We start from the raw sequence: 19,772 nt of genomic DNA, 5'->3' as shown, positions 1-19,772 counted from the left end.
GTTATTCTAAGAGGTGGTACAGCTACAAAAAAGTTAGTTGATTCACGCACACTTAGGAGTAGATTGGCATATTGCTGAGAGATTCAGACTGAGTTCTTGTGAGAAGTTAAGGATGTTTGTTCAGACATTCATTCAATAAATCCTTTCTGGCCCCTATTCTTTGGGATGAAATCACAGAAAGCCAGGTTTGTTCCCGGCCTAAGCGAGGAGGCTGGCTCACTGGACCAGACCAAGCATGGCTAGATTCTCTAGCTGGCGTCCACCAAAGCGCGGCTCAAATTACCAGTCAAATCCATCACAGCCACTGATCCTTTGTAAATCAGTATAAAAATCCATATTATCAGAAGAGTTAAATGCAATAAAAAACAGTATCTATAAAATAAGCCTACATTTTTGTTACTAGATCGAACAGATTATTTAAAATTACTCTGACAAATGTCTATACAAGTCTCTAAAGGCTTCCACTCAGTTTCCATCCTTATCTCAGATCGCTAATGGCCAGTTCATGGCCCATGTTTGAGGAACACTGTTCTAGACTTAAATACGGATGAAGACTTTTTTCTCATGTGAGTGTCCCCTCCTGTCTTCATTTGCCATGTGTCATACTTACCTGTCATTCTGTTACACATTTTTTTCCTAATGATTGGAAATCATCATCATGAGAATTGTTAGGAGAGGGAATGCCACAAAGGTACAAAGATGCATGTCCCTCCTTGAGTTTTCTAATAAAACAAATTCGCAGAATCGTATGTGACATTCACATCCACATGCACATTAATGGATGGCCTATCAGAGGTTGAGCCTCTAGCCCGGCGTCTCTTACGGTGTGGTATAAGGGCCGCCCACAGCAGAATGAGCTGGGGTAAATGTTTGAGGATGCAGACTCCTCAGACCCATCCTATCCCTGCTGAATCAAAATTCCTGCAGTTTGCTCGATGGAGTTGGAATTTGAAATATGAGTCTCACTGGGTGATTCTAATGCACAAATCAGAGAACCCTTCCTTCGGGTTTGGAGATCTGTGTATTTGATTCTGCATCGTATACTGCAGTGGTGATATCATAAATGCTGCTTCTGTCCACTAATGTGAATATATTGGAGTCTCTACATACGTGCGTCAGCAGAGACTCCAGGCTATGGGGTCGTTGCTATCTGAGCTGTATGCAAAGCATTGTTGGAAAAAGGTAATGTTCTCATTTTATAGGCAGAAACAAAGACTACACATAAACAAATAATAGGAGTTTATATCTTTCTCTATTGGTTTCCTTTTATTTTCAGAGCTTTACATGTTTAAAATCTATTCCTAAAGTCACCCTGCTTTATAATAATATACTTTTGTCATAAAAAATGGTATAGCTACAGAACCCATTAACCATGCAATTAAACAGTTAAGAATTGAGTGCATATATAAACATCCTTAATATTTCATTTAAAGGTTCTTGTCTTTACATTAATATGGGATTAATACAAAACTTACTGATAAAGAAAAATATTACATTCTTACATGTTAATAGGAAATTCACCCATCAGGAAAAACATTATATTCTTAGAGCTTCAATGTACACGTTAGTCAAAGAAAGCAGACACTGCTGTAGGTGAGTTTTCAGTTCTGTAGTGGAAATTACTGAAAGAAAAAGAACCATGTTATACCTGTTCACGTACGCCTTGCAGAGTTTTGGCACCTTACGTCTGCTTGTGTAATTCGATCTGTTAGGTATAGAAAAGTAAGGGTCATTTATTCTTGAAATAAATGAAAGCAGTGGATCACAGTCCCGATATTTTGGCTTGAATGGACATTAACAAAGGGATTTCCTTATCCACCGAAGATGAGAAAGTGAGTTCTCTGGGGACTTTACTCTCTTCCAAAGCATAATGAAAATGTCCCAGATAAAACTGCAAAACTCTAACAAAGCAACATGTCCGTATTAACTTCTGCTGAACTCAGACTTCCACAGAAATGTCGCTGCTGTAAAATTGTTGCAGGCTTCTGGCAGGTCTTCCTTTGTGTTTCACGCTTGCCGCTGTGTGCCCTCCATCAGGGCATTACACTGCTCCGAACTGCCTTCTCGTCTTGGGGGTAACACCACTCTCAACATTGCTGTGAGAATTCTGTCAGTTAATGAAGTACGGAGTGCTGTTCTCGGCACTCGGTGAGTGGTAGGTAGTTATAGTTGGGGAAGTTGTATACCAGTGAGAAATGTGCGGATAAGCTTTGACGTCATACAGACTCCAGATTTGAAATTCAGCGAGTTTCTCACTGTGTTATCTTCTGCGAGCGTGTCGTTCAATCTTTGGATCCCCCAGCTTTCTTAATTTGTGAAGCAGGGATTGTAATAACTGTGCCAGAAGGTTACTTTGAGAATTAAATGAGAGAATGGGACGACATGCTTCCAGTGCCTGGAATGTAGTAAGTTTTTAATAGATAACAGATGATAGCCATTATTTTTTAAATTGTATATTTCTAATATTTTTTCCATTATCATTTTTCCCCCATACCCTCTTCCACCTCCACCCACACCCCTCCCCCCACAGTCGCCACACTGCTGTCCGTGTCCATGAATTCTTTCTCTTTTTTTAAAAATTAAATTTTTAAATTTTAATTTGATCACCTACTACATTCTAAGTCAAATTTTTAAAAACACATATTTCACGGGCATGTGTCTATTTGGTTTTAATTGGAGGTCCTCCCCTTGATCTTTTAGCTTGTCTCATTTTTGACATATTTTCAAAAACACTTTCTGATTTATACACAGACTGATGTGTGTTTCCATGGGACGACTCTGGGAATCTGAAAGCACAGCGATGATGAGAGATGAGCATTTGTCTGGCTTCTTTATGAACACAATGTAGAAGGAAAAGCAGCCAAAAAATGTTGTGGCCGATAAGCAGACACTTGCTGCAAAACTTAACACACTTGAGTGATGATGTCAGACTCAGAGGCTTGCAAAATGCATAAACACAGAGGAAATTCACGATGTGCTTTTCAGGAAAAGGATTGTTCCTTCCTGATGTACTAACCTTGATTCTGTTTTGTGTTTTTGGTGCCGGCTTACAGCGTTGAATTTTTCCATTGGCCGTTTATATTGTAATCTAAGAATGATGTCTTTGCTCTTCTCCGCTTTACTCTTAATAAATATTCTTTGAGCTTTGGGAAAAGCTACTTCAGTTAAGTGATGTCTTTAATTTTCTATGATTAATCCTTTCAGCACCCGCAAATCACTTACACTCCGAGTATCCTGACGAGATCAATAGCTTAGAATGTTGAGAACTGTGACCATCAGTTGGGCTTTCAGGAGACCTTATGGAGATGGGGAAAAGGAACAATTTCCATTCTCTTTTTTTAAGCCTCCCTTTCTCTCCCTGTTCATGGAGACATAAAGTTTCTAGTTCTTTACTGGCCTCATCTCTCCCTTGTCCTCTGTGCTGTATAGTCACACTGGTCTCCCTTCAGTCTTTCAGAGTGTCAGGTTGCGTCCCCCTGTGTGACCTCTGCACAGCTCTTCTCTATGGGATGGTCTCTCTCTCTCCTCTTCCCTCCTCTCCCTACTCACCTCCCAGTCATCCTTCAGAGTTTGGTTCACACACTGATCCCTCGAGGAAGCTTTCTCTGTTCTCTGGCCTGGGTCATGCCAGCAGCTCATCCATTCCCTCACAACAGTCTCTTCTCTCTTCGTAGCCTGGATCATTATAGTAAGTAAAGAATTTGTTGTATATCTTAGTGTTTCTCTCTCTTTAAAACAGAAGTTCTGCAAGAAAGAGCAGGGGCATGTCTGTGTTGTTCACAGTGATCTCCCAGTGCCTAACGCCATGTGATGCCACAGTGAGTGAAAATGCTATGGTGTAATATGAATGCAATATCAGTGTTGATGGGCTTCCCCATTTTGTTTGATGTTGCTGGTTTTCTTTTTGGCCTTTCTTCCCAGAGGGGTGTGGCTTTGGACAAAGGAAAAATAGCATATGGTAATTTTGTAGTTTGACACTGTGTTTCTCTGGCTGTACCTTCTCAAGCCAATAGGTTCCTTTGATTGAGAGGGTCCTGGCTGAATGACCTGTGTTTAAGAAATACGTCCCCATGAAAGGGTGTGTGAGTGTGATGGCCTGAGTCTGAGCTCCAACATTTATCTTATCTAACTTCCTTCACTTTACTCCATAAGTTTTTTTCTTGATCAACTTGGAAGTCTCGTTCCATTGTGACAATGGCTTGTGCTGTGGGAAATAGGTTTCCTTTACATAGGAAAATAACCTATTTGTCATAGACTGTCACGTAAATGTCAATGACTCGTGGGTGGACCAGACCCTAGAGTTCAGCTAAAGTGGCATATGTGGAAAATGTTACAATATTTGGAGGGGAAGGAGTCATGGATTGAGGGGCTGGAGTGGTGGAAGCATCAGGTGGGGTCGGAAACGTGGAAATGAGGGCACTAACAGCTGCACCGTGACCAGTGTGTGAGTCTCTCTTCAACCCCATGGAGAGTCTGGTGGTCCATGAGCAGGAAGTAGGCAAGAGGTCAAGATTATACACTTTCTCTGAGGATGAAAACAGGGATGCTGATGTTGTTGAGGCATCTCTTGTTCATGGGATGTAGGTATCTTTAATGCCAGTGAATAATCCTTTCTAGATTTATTTTTCCTAATCTCAGAATGGTGACTGAGGCCACTGTGGGCCCACTGGCCACCTGTAAGTTAGTGAGGTCGCTGTCGTTTTCACAGTGTTATTTGAGGGAGGCAGTGCGTTGTAAATGAGCATGGGCTTAGGTGTCATTCAGATCTAATTTTAAATCCTAGCTGTTGTCACTTCTTCTCTGTGAGCCTCAGTTTTCTCATCTGTAACATGGGCCTGATAACACTATTGACCTCAGCCTTAGAGCACAGTGACACTCATTAGGGAGTAAAGCATCTACTCTGTGTCCCTGGTACATAGTAGGCATTTTGTACATGGTTGCTATTACTGTTATTTGCTGGGACACTCCCCAAAATCTGCAGTGTTGTTTTCTAAGACTCAGTTGGGTTTGCATGTCCAAAAGAGGCCTGGTCGGAGGATGGAGTGGTTCTGGAGTTCCAGTCTGGAGTTCTATTTCAGAACCAGCCCAAAGCGCTGTGGCCCCTTGAAGCTTCATGGCAAACTATGTCTTGGTTTAAGGGAACTAGAGAGAAAATTGTAGCCACCAAATGAAGTATGGAGCTCACATCAGTCTGCCTCTCTAGATGGCAAAAGCACGTGGCAAATGAGGACATTTCATCTTGCTTTCCTGGATGTTTGCTAGAAAGATAGGGTCTTACAGCCTTTGATTGCAGTCACCCTTATTCCCCAGCACTGAAAAATTGTAATGACTGCCCTGGGTGAGTCAGCAGATTTCGGAGGCCCCTTTCTCCCTTAAAGAACAATGCATCTGAACCAGTAGCTCCCAACCTCTTCTCAGTAAAAGACAAGAGCACCAGCTAGATCGGTGATTGTATTTATTTTTGCATTAAAAGTGAGATCTGCAAATAACTTCTGGGGTGATATGCACAATTTTGGCTTTTCAGTAAAGCTAAGGGATAATCGAAAAGGTTTTATTCCTTTTTTACAGTTTGAATCACAAGTTTGCAAACCCCATTCTGGTTTGGTTAGGGTACAGTAAGCCAATTTCAGTCACCTAAATGAATGTTGTATCTGATTAATGGAACTAATACATTTTTTTTTTAAAGTTCCCAGATAGTGGCCTCTCTATTCTGAGTAAATCAAACAAAAAGTTCCCATCTTTGTGGTAACAGTTAGCTTGTTGACTTCAGCCCACTCTGTGTGTACACACATATAACTCATTCTTTGGAATTCTCCCATGGAAAAGCAAAGGAAGGAAGCTGAGGGGAGGATGGGGTGATTGCATCCTGTACCCTTTACAGGGGTGTGGCCACACGGCCTCAGCTGAAGGGACACTGATAAGTTATGTTTTTTCACTTAGGATGCCTGAGCAATGATAAGTCTCGATGAAGGGCGGAAGTGACCCTCAGTGTTGTTCTTGGTGGGCCAGGAGTCTCCTGGTAGAGCTCTTCTCAAATCCCACTTAGTGGTTTATTTCTGGAGCTTTGGGGGAAGTGGAAGAGAAGCAGGAGCATCAGTGACGTGGACCTGCCGAGTTCTCAAAGCCACGTTAGGACTCCAGACCGCCTTCCCTTCAGTTCTGGCCACTCCTGTGAATGAGATTGCCAGTGGGGAGGCTGGGTCCACGGTTTTAAGGAGAATGAACCATGTTTCTTCGTGCTGCTTCCTAAATCTGATTTGACATGATGGAGTCTACCCTGGCAGAGGCAGAGAGAAACTCTTTGGGATTATGTGAGGTAAGGTAGCAGAAAGTTCTGTGAAATGAATTGCTCTGTCGCTTGATTTCTGTGTCCAACTGTTGGGCACAGTTCTCTCTGCCTTTCTCTTTGAAAAGTTCTTAAATGCGGTTCCCTCCCAGCTTGGTTTGGGATAGCTATCAACTTACTATGTGGTGCATTGATCAGATTTCGTCACTTGACAATCTAACCCAGGAGATCAGTGCAGGGATTAAAATACATAAAGCTTACACAAATAAATGTGTGCATTTCTAGAGTCCCTCGTTGTGAATTTCTAGAGTCCAACTGGTTTGAAAGGAATTACTTTACTGTGCCCAGGTTCTGTAAGAATACTTTTGAAAATGGCATTTGATTGAGTCTAAATAGATGCCATGACAGGTTGTCTGCTTCCAGAATAATGTTCTTGCTGGATTTTAAAACTCTCCCCTCAGGGAATGAGATGGTAGAAGAAATTGATTTGTAATGTAATGTTTATATGGACAAGTATTCTAGACAGGCACATTCTAGAGGCTGTTGATTTGACAACAATCTTAGGATAAAACTTTAACTGGAGAATAAAACCACGTCTTTTTAAAGAGATTTTCTTGTGGCCACTGTGGCAAACTGGCCCGGTTTTCTATAGGCCCTCTAGACCTGGTTTAATTATTTGTTTAAAACTGGAATGAATGCAGGGCAAAATTTCAGTTCTATTTTAATCCTGCATGAATTAGTTTTTCAAATGAAAATTTGTATTTTTTGGCTATAAAATGCCAATCAGAGTTTCTCAAAGGGATTGGGGATTATTTTTAAGTTGTCACATAGGATACAATGGCATTTAGTGCCTGGGAGCTAGGGAAGCCCCAGTTCCTGTAACGCATTGGGCAGACCATCCCGAGAAATGATCTGCTAGAGTGCCAGTGGTACCTCACTGAGCAACGGTGGTACCTGCTCAGTTTAATGAAAAGGGAGTTGAAGATTGAGTAAAGATTCAGGTGAGCAGTCTGATCTCTGGAAAGGTCATTCATCTTCTGATGAAGCCATTTTGGGGAGGGACCCATAGAAAGTAGCCACTTCTGCAAAATTATTCTTTAGGATCAGTAACAATGAGTGTTCCAGAAAGGTTGCTCTCACATACTTCTAATTAATATTTTCCAACATAGTTGGATTAGTTCCAACACAAAGTTAGCTATTGCAGCTCTCCGTCCTTTTAGTGTGAGCTTATTAAGATCAGAGGAGTAATTTACCCCTAACCAAAGGATGTTTTTGTGCTAAACATTATATCTTATAATGGCTGTATATTCCTCAGAATCTTCAGTTGTCACATGTCATGTAAACGTAACATCTTGAAGGATCTAGACATTGCTTTTAAACTGCACTTAGTATTCAAGGGGATTTTCTTTGGGTGAGAGCTTAGTGTATGTATGGTATTTTAAAAAATAATTAAAGAAAAGGAAGGAGGATATATAATCAAAACATGGTCATTCCTGGCAACTTTTTACACACATAGTGCTGAGACAGAGTTTCCCAAGTTAAACACTGTGTCAAAGTCCTGGTTTTATTGTATAGGGAGGTAAGGGCACTAATGCCTGAGTCTTCATTAGACCAGGCTTAAAGCTCATTGACAGAATTTTAATCTTTGAGTAATTTCCTGCCCTGGCAGGTGTGGGTCAGTGGATTGAGTGCTGGCCTGTGAACCAAAGGGTGGCCGGTTCGATTCCCAGTCAGGGCACATGCCTGGGTTGTGGCCCAGGTCCCTGGTTGGGGGCGTGTGAGAGGCAACCATCTCTCACACATCAATGTTTCTCTCCCTCTCTTTCTTCCTTTCTTCCCATCTCTGTAAAAATAAATAAATAAATAAAATCTTCTAAAAATTATTAAAAAGAAAAAAGAAAACTTTGCATAATTTTCCATCCAAGAACTGAGAGGTGGAGCTGTGTGCGCAATGGCATAGCGAACCACTGCTGACTGTGCGTGAGCCTGCGCTTTTGTTGTCTCGCCGTTTGGCACCTGTGTTTAAGAAAGCACAGGCTCCAAAAACATATAAAAATAAGCATGCTTTTGTTTTAACGTATGTATATTTATAAGAAATTAGAACCAAATAAATTTATTTGAAATAAATTCAAAAAGTAAAAACTAACAAAATGAAGTTGAGGAATTGTACTTTTGAGTATTAAAAAACCTAGCTCCCCTTGAAAGCAGGATGAAATGGACTGAACAATTTAAAAAGCCTGCATGGTTTAATTCTCATTATTTGCCAGTTCAGTGCTGTACCCTGCACTCCTCATAGCTTCCTGGGCTAGTGCTGTTGTCATTCTGTGGAGTAATGAAGCGGAGTCTCTGCAGTTTGACTTGTCCAAGGTCATAAACCCAGTAAATGGGAGAAACAGAGTTTAAATTCAGGTCTGCTGTTTCTTGAAGTTCTGGGATCTTACCTAGCAGACAGCCTGGCAATGTCATCTCCAAGCAGTGTCTTCCTTTCATAAAACCTACAATAAATGATACGTACTTTAAAACAAAAAGCGTACTTCTTGGTGAATAGAGGGGGTTTGTGTGGATGAAATGCCAGTGACATATTAAATATGCTCCATTAAGTGTTTTATGGCATTATAAAGGATGGAGAATGGGAGCGCTGTATTTGACTGATGGAGGTAGAGTGTGGGAAAGTTGGGCTTTCAGAAATTGTTTGAATGAAGAGAGGGAGAAGGGCATGGTGGAGTTAGAGAGTGAAATTACAGGATGGCAGTCTGACTGGAGAGAGCTCAGAGGTGGATGAGTCACCTCACAGGGTCACTGGACTGCAGGGCTGGAACTGGTGCGCAGCCTTTTGCACTGAGGGCGGGTATTTATAGCTGCCGCAGCCCTGTCTGCACAGGAAAGATGGATGCGGGAGGCGGGTCATGTTTAGGTTATGCGCCCGCTCTTGGTGCTGGGCCTGGGCACGAAGCACTGTGAGCCGTCCTCTCTTGTCCTTGTACAGTCTACTCTGCAGGCAGCAGCTAGAATGATATTTTTAAAATGCAGATCATGTCACTCCCCTGCTTTAAATTCTTCACCGACTTTCCATGGCGGTCAGAGTGTAGTCCCTGCCCTTCTCCACGGTCTCCATCGACAGCGTGGTGCAGTGCTGAGGAGCACGGCATCCGGAGCAGGGCGGCCTGTGTCTACTCTGCACACACTAGTTGCAGGATCTCAGACAAATTTCTCAACTTCTCTGCGCCTTAGTTTCCCCATCGTTAAAAATCTGAGAGTAATACCCAGAAGGATTGTTAGCGGGTTCAGTGTATTAATAATAGTAAAGCATAGTAAGCTCTGTAGAGTTTGATAGTATTACTAAGGTCTCCAGGGTGGCCCTGCCCATCTCTGAGCTCATCCTTTCCCTCCTCTCTGCCTTGTTCACTCTGCTCCAGCTGCATCACTTAGTTCTGAAGAGAACAGTAGGCTTGTTGCTGTTTTAGGGTCTTTGCATTTTTTGTTTTCTGCCTTTTCCCAAATTCTGCCTTTTCCCATTGCTGTGACCGACTGTGAGATACAGTCAGAGTTGAATGCCAGTTCAGCACAGCGGTGTGATTGAATGAAGCTGATTTGAAATTTTTGCCACAAAGACTGAGATTTTAAATAAACAGCTTTTGTTAAATTAGTCTAATGAAACTTACCATTACCAAGGGGAGTTTGCAATCTTCCCCTTGTTTTTCTTTATTCTGAACAAGATGGAGATCTCTTAAAAGGCTTTATGCCTTCCTTGGCATGAATTTTATTTCCCTTTTATATATTTTAAAAATATAATACTAACATTCAGTTAATGTCACATAATCAAAAAGAGAATTTAGGATACCTTTCATCCTAATGGGATCATCTACTCTTTGTCAGATATTGTTCTCATCACTTGAGACACATCGGGGCACAGAACAGACACAATTCTTGACCTCTTAGAGTTTACATTTTAGAGAGAAGACAGACAATATACAAGAAGTGTACATAGATATATAGTATGTTAGATGGTGAGAGGATTATAGAAAAGAAATCGAGCCAAGGGGGTGGTCCAGGAGTGCTAGAGTAGTTAGTTTTAAGTGGGAGCAGTCAGGTAGAGTTCATTGAGAAGGCAAGCAAACAGGAAAAGCACCAGAGGAGACGACTGAGCCATAGGGTGGAAGGGGGGAAGTACCTGACAAATGGACCTTGAGGCAGCATCCTGACCACACTTCGAGGACATGTAGAGGAAGAAAAAAACCTTTCCTCTGTCCTCCTAGGGTCAGGGGCTGGGCCTGCAAATCAGACTGACAAGAGGCAGATTAACAGAAGAAGCAGCATAGAAATTTCATTAGATGTAAAATTTTAATTTCTATGTGCATGGAAACCTTCATGGAAATGACATGAGGACTGAAAGAAGTGGTTAACCTCAGGAGCTTCTACACCATTTAAACAAAAGACAATTGTGGAGAAGTAATGGACAAAGGAAGGGGTTTTGGCTTCTAGGGGCGGTGAATTGTGGGAAGGCACAAATGTCCCTAGGGCCAGACTTCGCAGGCTTGCCATAGGCTCTTCTTAGACTCTGTTGCTTGTTCTGTCCTGTCATGTGCTGGTGTCTCTTTCTCCCATCTCTGGCACATTGTAATCATCAACTTCTTCTGGTATCTATAAGAAAATTGCTCTTCAGTGGCTCCAAAGACGCAGTCAGTCACCAGTGGGCGCAGGTGGTGGCGTGGTGCCATGACTGTGATCTCCACGCCAGTCCGGCACTCACACTGTCCAACCCGAGAGGGCTTCGGGGTATGGAATTGGATGTCTGGGCAGATTGGGTCAGAAACTAATGCCAAATTTTCAACTTCATTTAAAAGTTTGTCAACGACTGCTACAGCACTGAGTAGGATTGGTGCTGTGTTTGGTACCATCACTGATAAAGACTCACCCCACCCTCGCAACATAGTTCCCATCTCAAAGTCACGGTCAGAGTTTTCTTCTCACATTGCAGTGGGATTCCGTAACCTGCCTAGTACATGCTGGTAAATTTGCAAAGTTGTAACAGTCAGGTGGTCTCTGTGAAGGTGTGTACTTGGTCCAGGTGTAGAACGATCATTTTGATTCAAATTGTAGCTTAGTGTTAGTCTCCAAAGCCCGAATCCCAGACAGGCACATAATTTCTGAGTGCAGCCAGAATAAAGCCAGGCCCCTTTATGACCCATTCTCAGAATGTAGTTATATACAGTTTGTATCCAAAAAGTAATTTAAAGTAAATTTAGATATTTATGCCATTTTGGAGAAAATGTAGAGAGGGATTATTTTAAAGCAAAAGAAAATTTGTAGGCATTATTTTTCTATCCTTTTGCACAGTCTGTCTCATGGCATCTTTCTCACAAAAGTCCTCATCTTTTCCCAGCTCCCTGGGTTATTGATAGAAGAGTGAGGGCTTTGAATACGTTTTTAAAAATTTCTATTTTATGTCCAGTACTGTATGAAGGTTTTGGGAATGTTAATAGAGACTTTGAAACATCTCCAAGTCCAAATTATTGTTGGATGTGTTTGTTATGTCTGGTCATGTCTCCTGTATATTCTTTTATCTTAAAAGCCAATTTAAGGACATTTTCTTGAGTATAAAAATCACATACAAGAGAAAATTGCTCTCTTAAAGGTACTTTTCACACTGATTTTTGTGTATGAAATATTATGGGAAAGGGAGGATTTAAAAAAAATTAAAAGACTTTATGCTTACATTATTTTAGCTTTTTGTGGCATTTAATAAAAATAATTCATTTAGTTTTTTAAAGTAATGGTTTATAATCACATTATAGATTAATATAATTAATGCTACCTCTCCATGGAAGAAAAGAATTATATCCTGGGGCCCAGGCAACAATAGAAACTTTTACCACTGAATTCAGCTCTGAGTACGGCCACTTGTTTGCTGTTTCTGATGACCTGATGACCATTCATGGAATACCCCCTCCCCCCAAAAATGAACACTGGGAGGTAAAACACTATGTCTTCAGGAAGAGAGAAGCGAAGGAATGGATGGGACCTCTTACTGGCTTACATGTGTACATCTCCCAAAGGATAGCTGCTTATGCATCTCCCAGAGATACCTAAAACTTGATTGATAGACATTTTAATTACACACGGTCATAGGAAGCACGAACCATTCTTCCTCTGTTCCCCTTCAACACTTTAGGAAGTATGCACACCTCTGTCATAGCACTTTTTACATTGCTCTGTACCTTATGTGCCGGTTTTCCCCTGCACCGTCAGCTCCATAGGGCAGGAAATGGGTGCTCTTGCTCTTCATAGTAGGCAGTCAGTAAATGCCTTTCAACAGAAGGAAGGAAGGAAGGAAGGGAGGAAGGAAGGAAGGGAGGGAGGGAAGAAGGAGGGAAGGGAGGGAGGAGGGAAGGAAGGAAAGAAGGAAGGAAGGGAGGAAGGAACAAGCTAACAAATGAAAGGGACAGTAATCAAAGAGATGTACATGGTCCAGATCATTGCTTAATTGCTCAATTTCCCTGTAAATAACCATGAACAGAATTTTTCCATGTGTGGTGTTTGTAGTACCTGTATCAGAATCACTTGGTCGGGGTGCTAAAACTCAGATTCCTGCATACGCACTCAGACCCACTGAATCAAAGTCTCTGGAAGAGCAGAACAGGACTCAGCATTTGGAAGAAGCCCCCGGGACATTCACTGTGAGCAATGGAGTTGGTCCTGGAGGCTCAGTCAGTCAAAGGGGAAGGCAGCCAACAGGTGCTGAGTGACCTCCTGAATGTGCAGGAGATGTTGTTAAATCTGCTTACGTAAAAATTTGTCTAAGACCCCAGGGTGTTCCTCCTAAAGAACATTCGGTTTTCATTAAGAAAAGGGGGGATGATCCTAATGTAATTAGCCAGATCTGAGAAAGTTCTCCGAGCCACTCTACTGTATAGTTAATAGAAGAGAGTTAGTTGTGTGTAGTGTAATCTTACATCTCTTCTCCTTTCTTTCCTGGGTCCAAACACTGTATTTGTTTCTCCCTTGGAGAAGCAGACTTAACAGAAGTGTCACTTCAGTGTTAATAACAATTAATTAGAATAACCCTAAAGAGTAATTTTTTAAGCATAGCAAATGAAATCATTTTGGAAAATGTCATGGATTGCTAAAATAAGGCAAGAGTAAAGATTTTCAAAAGTTTTCTTGATCGTTTTCTCTCAGTAGTAAAAACAAATAGGTATGAAAATTACATTAGAGGGATTTTAGAGCTTTTTGGGTGTGTGCTTTGTTTTTCTATTTCAGAGAAAATGTACTGCCAACTAGACTTGTAAAATAACAAAGGGCATCAGTGGACAAGCTTTATATGAGACATCAGTGGACAAGCTTTCTTTAAACCCTACCAAACAAAATTAGATTTAGAGAAGGTTTTTAGGTACATGAATTAAACATCTCCAGTGTTTCTTTTTGTGATTACATTTCAGCTAGAAAGTACCCTAAGTATCTAGAATATACACGCCTATAATATTGATTCTGTTATAACTGTGAAACAGACACTTTAATCCTAGTAGGAAGGGACATAAAGGAAGGTAATATTCAAAGAGCAAAAGCAAAGGTAAAACCAGGAAAATATGCCTCATGGGAGCTGACGTGTTTCTAGGTTGAGAGGAAGAAGCTAAAGGTCAGAGGGAGAGAAGGTGACTGATGGAGAGGATTGGGTCAAGGGCACCACCACTGTAATGGGTGAGAACCTGGGCAGGAGGGCAAGATATTGGCATGGAGATGGAAGGAGGTTGGGAGATGGAGAAACTCAGGAGATGAGGCCTCGTGCCTTCCACATTTGGGTGGTACCCTGCTCCACGCGAGAGCGGGGAGATGAGGCAGGGGATGTGAGGGCGGTGGGACGCATCCGCATAGTTGAGAGAACAGGGGAAGAGAAATGACCAGCTGTAAGTGGAACAATTGGTAATTGGTTTTAAAGACTAAGGATATTTCTTTGATCTATCAGAAACTTTACTCAGTTAAAGGAAGAAATAGGTTTATAATTACATTTATATTATCCTTGTAGGGGATTTATTTTTTTTAACATTTTTTTTATTGTTCAAGTACAGTTGTTTCCATTTTCCCACCACTCCCCTCCACCCCAGCCCTCCCCACTTCCCACCCTCTATTCTACCCCCTTTGGTTTTGTCCGTGTGTCCTTTATACATGTTCCTGACAACCCTTTCTTTGGTGTACCATTTTATACTCAGTTATTTTTTCTTGTTTGGAGTAGGGGCATTTTTAAAAGACTGACTTGCCTAATGTAGGTGTTCACTGGGGGTAGAGGAAAAACAACTCCTACAATCTGGGAAAAAGCGTTCTGTGCTCGAGTATCCATGAAAAAGCGATCTGAGCAGAGTAATGGCCGTCACTGGAAGGGAGTTCCTGGGCCAGCCTAGAATTGACTGCAACCTAAATGAAGGAGTTAACCTACTTAAAGAAAAAAGTTTTCATCTGAAGGACCAATTAAAATTGGTCTCCTTCTCTGTCAGAAATCTCTGGAGAACATGTAAAGGTTAAGCTGGGCCTCAGGCATCACTTCTGTCTGGAGCTTAGTCTCCTCCTCCCAGTACTGCCCCCTCGTTCTAGTTCTGCTCCGCAGTGGCCCCTCCTCCCAAGGCGGCCACGTGGGACGTGTGTACTTAGCTTGGCCTCACTGAGTGCTCGGGGAGAAAGAGTTCAGTAGTTCCGGAAATGCGAACCGTCCGATAGTGAGGTCACCATTAATGGGTACAGGTTTGTTACTGTTAATTTTTATCATCATGATCTTACTGCTTGCTCCTTAAAACAAGATTTGATACTGCCTCTTCTTTCCTGAGGCCTCAAGAAGAAAATCTCCCACGTGCATAACCACATTTTTTAAAAAAGCATTTTGAATAGCTGGACAGCTTCTACTCAGGTGCTTGGACTGTTGCACTGTCCTCACCTCCCTGGTTTCTCCCCTCTTGCTTGGAGCAGGGTACCATCCACTCGTGCCCGTGGGGTCCACCTTTCCATGTCTTCCCAGTGACCAGTAGCTAATAAAACACGTTCATTTGTGCAAACTTGAGAGTCCCGCTCCCCACCTAAGTGAGAAGGATCTGCTCCAAGGAGCCACAAGACCAGTAGCCACAGGACACCTTTCAAGTCCGGTTTTGGGCAGTTGTCTGTCTAAATGTCAGCGTTGTGTCTGTGTTTCGGGGATGGTGGAGTTGTGCCCTTGTGCTGTTTGTTCAGGGGTAGAAGTGATGCCGTGAATGGCTTATGCCTTTCCTGCTCTAGTGAACAGAGGCTGCTGCTTGGACTTTCACAGAAAGAATCTGTGACTAGTGCTGAATGCAGATCGCAAGACAGGACTGTTCCTCCCAAAGCCCTGTGGCTCCTCAGTGTGACGGGACCAGTGGGCCCCCGGGCAGTGACGGACAGAGGTCCCTCCGAGCTGGGTGCTCTGACCCCTCAGTTGTTTTTTCTTTTAATGCTTAAAAGAGGAGAGTTGTTTTTCCTCTCAGACCTATTCCCTTGGGCTTAGGACCTTTTCTCTCTCTCCTTTTTAGCATAGCTCTTGCTTTGCCCTGTGTGGTTGGTTTCTGCTCTCAGTTAAAGTGTATCCCTAAGCTTTCCTCTTGGGAAAGGGGTTTGGTGAAGCAAATGAAGTACATTTGACATTAAGAGCCAGTGTCACTGTGCACATTTTTGTAAACCCCTGAAACTCTGAATGGTCTCCTTTTCTTGTTTTCAGATTAACTTCCTATTCTAGGGCTCTAGGACGGGGGTTCAAACTAGCGACATGTGAGCAAGGTACATAGAATGTGAATCCCCTCAGCCTTCAGGGTGAGGGCAGAGCCTGGGCACCCAGAGCATCCCTGCCTGCCAACTGAAGTGGTGTCTCTTCCATGCACCCCAGTGTGCCCACAGATACCACCACTTTCTGAGTGGCGTCAGGGCAGACGGCTTGGAAAATGCTGCTTTCAGGCCTATTCTTTGGATCCGTCCTTTCCGTCCTTCCTCCATGCAGAAGACTAACCGCCGTCTCTTTCCTTTTCATAAACTGGCTCAAGGCCTACTGCCTTTGGCATTTGGAGAAGATTTTCCTGGCAGACCTGATGACCTGGGCACTGCTCATGGCGAACCCGGACCGTGTCTGGACTCGGTTTTATAGCTTAACGTCCCTTTCCGTGCCCCATCTTCAGTTCTGTTGTATTCTCCCAGCTCTGCTCTTCCTTTTCTTTTCATAAAGGGTCTCACAGATGGGAGCTCAGCACTCTTTCCCAGATCCGCCCGTCCCTGAGGCTGCAGCAGCCCCACCCTTGGTTCCTTGTAGTTTTGTGCTTTGGCAACAGTGAGCGACCTGGTCCGGCCCAAAGATGCCATCGCCTCCCCCCCCCCCCCCCCCCGCACCCCTCCCCAGTTCTCCCTGAGGAATGTAGGTGCAGGAGTCCAGGGTAATAATCTGCTAGGGGGCAGTCGTTACTAATAGTGTTCATTAGTATTTCCCCTTTATCTTTTTTCTATTTATCTTAGAATTTCTATTAGCCTTTGGGTTAAGAAAAGACAAAGAGGTTATAATGAAGCTGAAAAGTATTTCTTTGTTTTTTTTCAGATGAGAATTCTCCAGCCAACTTCTGGGATTCTAAAAACAGGGGTGTGACTGGAACACAAAAAGGGCAGATTGTATGGAGAATTGAGCCTGGGCCCTATTTCATGGAACGTAAGTAACCAAGTGTGAAGTACAAGGTTGTTATTAACATTATAGAAATATGCAGAGATCTGTGGGGCCTCTTCTGAGTGTTGTTTAAAAATTTTTCAGCTCTGATTTATTTATGCCACATAACCCCAAACTGGAAAATATATTATTTTAGAAAATGGACATTAGAGAATGTTCATATATTTTGAAAAGCGTGTGTGTGTGTGTGTATGTATCGTATGAATGTATGATATATAAAGTATGTGTGGCTATTTTAATGCTTCACACATTCTATGTACCCTTGTATCTACATTTGTCATTAATATTTAATTATTAATATTTATTTTAGGGGGAAGGGAGAAGAGTTCAAGATTTAAGTTAAATTTAAGAATTTAATTTAAAAATGTTATTCACTAAATTCACTATTCTTTTTTCTAGTAGCGGAGTAACTTTTACATTTGGGTCCTGGTTTTCACAAGTGTAGATAAGACAGTCTGGGACTGCTACAGAAGCCCGTTTACGAGGAATGAGAAATTGGCTGCAGATAATCCAGACATCACCCAGTTATCTGATGTTACAAATTCTTTTACACAGCACATGGTTCACAGAAATATCTCATCTCTTTTTACTTTGGATGAAGGAGAGTATTTATATTTGACACTAATATTATTGAGAATATAGTAAATACATTTTTGTCAAGTAGCATGAATACATAAGTGATTTACTGGTCGGTCCAGGTTAACGTCCACGTTTACAGAATATTTACATCATGTAGAAATTTTCTGAGATATTTATCTCTGTATAAGAATTAAGTTTTCTCAGAACCACAGAAATGGAGATCACTTGGAGGGTTGTCAATAGGGGTGTGGGAAGGGGAGAGGGGGGAAAGGTACAGAGAATAGGTAGCATAAATGGTAGGTAGAAAATAGACAGGGGGAGGGTAAGAATAGTGTAGGAAATGTAGAAGCCAAAGAACTTATATACATGACCCATGGACATGAACTATAGGGGGGAATGTGGGAGGGAGGGGGTGGGCAGGATCGAGTGGAGTTGGGGTGGGAATGGGACAACTGTAATAGCATAATCAATAAATATATTAAAAAAAAGAATCAAGTTTTCTCTCTGCAGGGGGTTTAATGTAAGAGAGTGTGTGGGTGCGAGTTATAAGGATCATACTTATTACAGCTTAAAGTATAAAATAAGGTTTGATTAAATAGCAACCTGATGTAAGCATATTATTACTAAAGCATATAAAACTTCTGTAATATAAAAAGATATCTGAAAGATTAACATCTATTACTTTGAATTACCATTAAAGGCATCAGATTATTTCTTCCTCATTTTTACTGGGAGGTCTGCGTTCTGGAGCTTTCTCTAATCTTGTTTCTGCCCCCTAAGGAATGTCTTCTTTTCAGTTCAGTTTCTGCCAGGCTTGCCTCTTTAAACCCTAAATGGAATGCAGTTTTGAAGGGAAAATGCTCATGATATAGGGGAGGGGAAAGGCAAAGACTTACAGCACAATCCCAACTCACAGTGTAGCGTGTAGGAAAAAAGTCCGGAAGGATATTTGCCAAAATGGAAGCAGGGTTGTTTCTGTGAGGTGAGATTCTGGGTGATTTGTTTTTCTTGCCTATTCCTGCTTTATTCTTCAACATTGGCCCAACTGGCATTACTATCTAAGTAATTAGGAAAGTAAGTAACGAAAGAACATGGGGAAATGGAATGGGAAACACCAAGCTCACTCTCATTGAGATTCCCCCTTTGAAAGGGTCCCAGGGTTTAACTGAGAAATATTACCAACTGAACTTCAGGGGAAAGGGTAGAACAGCCTTCTTATTTGCTCCAACATGCTGAAGACAGCTCGGAATGATTGCCCCTGGGTGGAGTGTGCAGGTTCATGCTCTGGGCTCACGTGAATGCCTGGGGAGAAGTCAGTATCGCATGCTGCTCTAATTTGGACCCTGTGTGTGGGGGTGGGGAACCCATTTACAGAGTGCCTCATTTTCCGTGATCGATCTTCTCTCTCCCTTCTCCCTTCAGACATGTTAGAGGTTCGTGATGGCCTGGCTGAGTAGGGAGCAGTAAATATTTCTGTCTCAAAGGTTTTTCTTTACCTGTCACTTTAGTATTTAATAGAAATGGACTTGACATGGAAGGTAGGAATTGGAAATGAAGAAAAGAGTAGGATTTCTTTTTCTCCTCTAATTTAGCATTTCCGCCTCAATTCTTCCTACACAAAGTTGAGGGTATTGTGCTGTATGAGTGAGAACTGGAAATATTCAATAATATATTTTTTTTAAGGACTGAGAAAAGTTACGTAAGTTAATGTCCTGGACAGTGTATAGAAATTACAGAATGGTTTGGCTTTATAAGCTCATCTTTGTTAATCAGATGAGGCCTCCCCCAACACACATCTCTATCCTTTCAATATCCATTCAATGTAAAAACCTCAGCTGCTGTTGACGTCACTGCTTAGAGGTATAGTTCATGTCTTTTAGACATTTTTTACCCCATGTCTGAGGAGAGCAGAGCTAAGGGGACTTCACAGCATAATGAAGTTTTGCTTGAATTTCTGGGCTCATGGTGTGTAACTTAAAACATCAGGGGGTGGGGGTTGCTGGGTATGTTAAAGAGCTTCTATATTTTCCATCTCTGATCTTGAAAACTTACGACATTTAAAAACATTTGCTTTCATCTTCAGACAGAAAATTTATCTTTAGCTCATCAGAAGTCCATGCAAAGTAAAATTCTCTGAAAATTGACCTAAATTCATGGATAAACCTAGATTTGAGTGTTAAGCTATTTCTGAATGTAGAGATGGCTTCA

The 19,772-nt window shown here is 41.9% G+C and overlaps 1 protein-coding gene across 6 annotated transcripts in view; it reads left to right on the top strand.

The window, feature by feature from the left end:
• HECW2 (HECT, C2 and WW domain containing E3 ubiquitin protein ligase 2) overlaps positions 1-19,772 on the top strand; it is a 352,275-nt gene that overhangs the window by 183,580 nt on the left and 148,923 nt on the right. For all 6 annotated transcript variants that reach the window (XR_008426201.1, XR_008426199.1, XR_008426200.1 and 3 more), the window contains exon 3: positions 16,863-16,970. Coding sequence is in view for 3 of the 6 variants with exons in the window: in XM_053918895.2 (XP_053774870.1) it covers positions 16,863-16,970 (108 nt within the window). In the remaining 3 variants the exon portion in view is untranslated. The remainder of the gene's footprint in view (positions 1-16,862; positions 16,971-19,772) is intronic.

Source organism: Desmodus rotundus, chromosome 2, assembly GCF_022682495.2.
Source record: "Desmodus rotundus isolate HL8 chromosome 2, HLdesRot8A.1, whole genome shotgun sequence".
NCBI classification, from domain to species: Eukaryota; Metazoa; Chordata; class Mammalia; order Chiroptera; family Phyllostomidae; genus Desmodus; species Desmodus rotundus.
This window is presented reverse-complemented; position numbering and strand designations above follow the sequence as displayed.